Source organism: Palaemon carinicauda, chromosome 44 (assembly GCF_036898095.1).
Source record: "Palaemon carinicauda isolate YSFRI2023 chromosome 44, ASM3689809v2, whole genome shotgun sequence".
Lineage (NCBI taxonomy): Eukaryota > Metazoa > Arthropoda > Malacostraca > Decapoda > Palaemonidae > Palaemon > Palaemon carinicauda.
In genome coordinates, this window is record NC_090768.1 from 43,081,760 (window position 1) to 43,086,572 (window position 4,813).

Sequence of the window (4,813 nt, forward strand, 5' to 3'; positions counted from 1 at the left end):
ACCTTGACCTTAACGTGTACTAATTGGTGTGGATTTTCTCAAATATGAACCAAGTTTGAAGTCTTTGTGACAACGATGTCCAAACTTATGGATGATTACGTGAATTATAAATTTTGCTTGACCGTGACCTGGACCTTGACCTGCCAAAATTTAACAATTTCCAGAGTTTTACGTAACAGTTAATCCATGCAAGTTTCACTACTCTATTATCAAAATTATGGCCAAGAAGCTGTTCACAAACAATCTCACAAACAGGGTGGAAAACATAACGTTCCATCTTTGTTGACGGAGATAATGAAACATTTAAATAAAAAATGGCCACTATAGATAAACCTATAAGAAAGTGAAACCCTTATATTAACAATGGCCAATATACCCATGATAAACCTATAAGAAAGTGAAACCCTTATATTAACAATGGCCAATATACCCATGATAAACCTATAAGAAAATCAAACATCTAAATAAATAAAGGCCACTAATGACGTCTTATTTAAAAAAAAAGTAATTAAATTATCAATCGTTATCAAAGTTATTACTCGCAACGTATGGGCGATTCCACTTGTTTTTCAAGTGGATTAGCGCAAACAGGGAATGTATGTGCCTCAGCATAATAACAGCAGGGGTTGTGAGTGCAAGCAGCCATCTGTATGCATATGTATATACGGATGAGTGACTTTGCAAGGGCCTATGGGGGATGGCCATTTCGGGAGTGGATTTGAGAAGTCCTCTCTATGCAGATTTGGGTATATATTTAGCTTAGGTAAGAGCCAGGATTCGTGGTTGCATAATCCGCTTAAACTAACATGATTATATCATTAAACCGAGGATTGTGTACAGCACGGGTACTGGTGAAAATAATGTATTTGCGTTAGGATGTGTATCATGAAGGCGGTCTGCCGGACTGGAGTTCGAGTCCCGCTCAAACTCGTTAGTTTCTTGTAGTATCTACAGACTCTACAACATCACCATCCTTGTGAGATAAGGATGGGGAGGATTGGGGGAGCCTATAGCTCTATCTGCTAAATCATTAACAGCCAGTGCCAAGCCCTCCCTGGTCCTAATGTGGGTGGAGAGGGGGTATTGGGCGCTGATCAAATGTATATAAGGTCAGTCTCTCGAATATTGTCCAGCTAGATAGGGCACTGTCACTGTATATTTCCTCTGCCATTCATGAGCGAACTTTAAACCTTAAACTGATATATTAAGAAATGAAAGCCACTCTCTATGTGTATATTTGAACAATAGATTGGTTTTGAGATCAAGATGGACGTTTTAACTGACAGGTGTTTTGAAGAAAAGTAAATAGTTCGAGTTCGTGTGCGAAGCTTGATTTCAAGACACCAATATAATGAGCAAACATGTTTGCGTTCCTCTGCCTCTCAAGTTTCCGTGTTAATGCACACATGCAAAGGAAGGGGTCCAGATCTCTCTCTCTCTCTCTCTCTCTCTCTCTCTCTCTTTCACGCACAGCCTTTATCTACCCTATATGATAGAGTAATTGTATTGCTATATATATATATATATATATATATATAGTATATATATATATACTATATATATATATATATATATATATATATATATATATATGTCACGCTCAGTGGCATTACCAGACGTATAACTATTCAGTCTCTCACCGTCCCTCGGATAGGGGGAGAGGAGTAGTCATACCCTGGCGAGAGGGGTACCCTGAGAGAAAAGGGGGAGGGGTGGGAAGAGCTTAATTTGCATATGCATTCGTATGTGTACATATCTAAATATTTAGCCGTCATTTTTACAGGTAAGTACACGAGTTAATAGAATATTTTCCAAGGAATAATTTCTCTCTACTATTGATCTACTTATTTCGATAAGGGTGTTACTCTTTCTAACATTAACAGACTTGCAACACTACACTTGCAATACTACACGGTATTCTAGAAGTTTTATTCCAGCTGTTACCAAGTTGTGGAATGATCTTCCTAACCGGGTAGTTGAATCAGTAGAACTTCAAAAGTTCAAAGTTGGAGCAAATGTTTTTATGTTGACCAGGCTGACATGAGTCTTTTTTATAGTTTATAGGACTTATCTGTTATGACGCTGTTACTGTTTTTAGAATGATAAATTGTTAATTTATTCTCATCATTTATTTATTTCCTTATTTCCTTTCCTCACTGGGCTATTTTTCACTGTTGGAGCCCTTGGGCTTATAGCATCTTGCTTTTCCAACTAGGGTTGTAGCTTGGCTAGTAATAATAATAATAATAATAATAACAATAATAATAATAATAACAATAATAATTGCTCAGCAGACTTCAACTTTTATATATGCCATTTCAAATTTCCATATGTACTCTCTCTTTCTCACTTAACTTCGGGACGTATGCTCCTAAACTTCCTTGAAAACTCCACTTCTCCTTAAAGAAGTTCCTATTTCATAAGTGTATTGAGAAAACCAACACTGCAATTACTCCGCACCACATCAAATTTCATGCATGTCATTTCAAATATCCTGCAGTAATCTGCTATTCTCACTTAACTTCGGGACGTATGCTCCTAAACTTCCTTTAAAACTCCACCTCTCCTTAAAGAAGTTCCCACTTCATAAGCGTATTGAGAAAACCAACATTGCAATTACTCCGCACCACTTCAAATTTCATACATGTCATTTCAAATATCCTTCGGTAAACTCTCTTTCTCAATTAACTTCGGGACGTACAGTATACTCCTAAACTTTATTTACAACTCCACCTCTCCTTAAAGGTAGTTCCTATTTCATGAGCCTATGCAGAATAACCATACACTATACAATTGATTCTAATATTCGCCTGATAAAAAAAAAAAAAAAAAAAAAAAAAAAAAAAAAAAAAATTCTAATATTCGCCTGATATAAAAAAAAAATGTAGAAACAAATCCATGACGCCCACGTCGCTTGCATGACGTTCAGGCGCTGCTGAACTATGATTAATTCCAGATCGGTCATGTTGCATTTGCTATCCAGACGTTGCATGCAACGCTCCTCACGAGACTGTGGTGGGAGTTACGGCTTGTCCTCTACACTGAAGGAATGGAGGAGATCGAGGACACGTAAATATTGGATGGGAAAGGGGTGTGGTAAAACACCAATGAAGAGGATTTACGGCGAAAAGCCAATGGGTCGTCGATTCGCCTCTGGAACGATACTGGAATCCGAGGGATTATTTACCTTCTTCGTTGGGAGCGTGGGACTGTGCCTTCTTATGTGGGTCTTGTTTATATTGAATCTGATACTAGTTGTTCATTAAGTGTTTCAATTTTTTTCTTTTGCTATTTTCTTTCCCCACTGGGCTATTTTTCGCTGTTGGAGCCCTTGGGTTTATAGCATCCTGCTTGTCTAACTAGGTTTTAGCTAATAATAATAATAATAATAATAATAATAATAATAATAATAATAATAATAAAAATAATAATAATAACATTAAAAAACAACAACAACAACAATAACAAAAACAACAACAACAATAATAATAATAATAATAATAAACGATGGAATTCGATTTTGAATACGAGGTAAATCATGGTTTTAACAAACGCGACAATTTTATTCATTAAAAGGGTATATTTTCAGGAATAAAAATAATAATTTCTAAAAAAACCACCATCTTTATCAGGGAACCTACCGCGAAAATGTCCCCCTTCTTGAAAGAGAGCACCAGGGAACTGCAAGGAGCATCGAGGCTCGCAGACGCCGCCTGTCCATCAGCGTCGGAAACACTAGCGGTCGCTCCGTCGTTAAAGCTGCGCCCCAGCCCTCCGTCAGGAGGGTCCGGCAACGCCCTGCGGAGGCTCGACTCCCTGTCGTGATGGTCGAATTTGTGGCAGCCCCCAGCGCCTCCTGCCCCGGTCTCCTTCTTCTGATCCACGATGCAGACGCCGCTGTCAATCGACCTGGCCCGAGCTTTGACACTTGTCGGCGTGTCCCGGCCTCTCTCAGAGCCGCTGGCTTTGTCTACGCCCTCGCTGGTTTCCGCCGCCGCGTCGTAGCTGTCTCTAAGGGCGTCGTCGTCGCTGCTGTAGGGACCGGCGTCGTGGCTGTCGTAAATTATGCCTGTTGCTTCGCACTGGTATCTGATGTAAGCGAGGAGGATCTCCTCGGAAAAATCGGCCAAGGCTTCCTGGATTTCCATCTTGGTTCGAAGAGTTTTAAACCAGTTTGCTTTTTTTATGTAGAAAACACGAAAATTGTTTACTTTTGTTTGCGAGGAAAACACCAAGTTTGCTTTTATTTGTATACAAAACACGAAAACTGTTTGGGTTTGTGTTTCTTCAAGACACGAAATTTGCTTTTGTTTGTGTACAAGACACGAAAACTCTTTGCGTTTGTGTGTGCACAAAACACGAAAGCTCTTTGCTTTTGTTTGTATACAAGACACGAAAACTCTTTGCTTTTGTTTGTGTACAAAACACGAAAACTCTTTGCTTTTGTTTGTGTACAAGACACGTAAACTCTTTGCTTTTGTTTGTGTACAAAACACGAAAACTCTTTGCTTTTGTTTGTGTACAAGACACGTAAACTCTTTGCTTTTGTTTGTGTACAAGACACGAAAACCGTTTGATGTTGGTTGTGTACAAAACACGACAACTGCTTACTTTTGGCTGACTACAAAACACGAAAACTGTTTGCTTCTTGTTAGGTACAAAACACAAAAACTATTTGCTTTTATATACAGAACACGAAAACTGTCAGCTTTTGTTTGCGAGGAAAACACGAAACCAGTTTACTTTGCTTAGCGTAAAAACACGAAACTAGTTTGCTATTATTTGCATACAAAACATGGAAACAGTTTGTTTA

General features: G+C 38.6%; 1 protein-coding gene across 1 annotated transcript in view; it reads right to left on the reverse strand.

Annotated features, from left to right (window-relative positions):
* LOC137634436 (uncharacterized) overlaps positions 1–4,208 on the reverse strand; it is a 429,001-nt gene extending 424,793 nt beyond the window's left edge. The window contains exon 1 of the mRNA XM_068366834.1: positions 3,642–4,208. Coding sequence (XP_068222935.1) covers positions 3,642–4,148 — 507 coding nt within the window. The 5' untranslated portion in view covers positions 4,149–4,208. The remainder of the gene's footprint in view (positions 1–3,641) is intronic.
* Between the last annotated feature and the right edge of the window lie 605 nt (positions 4,209–4,813).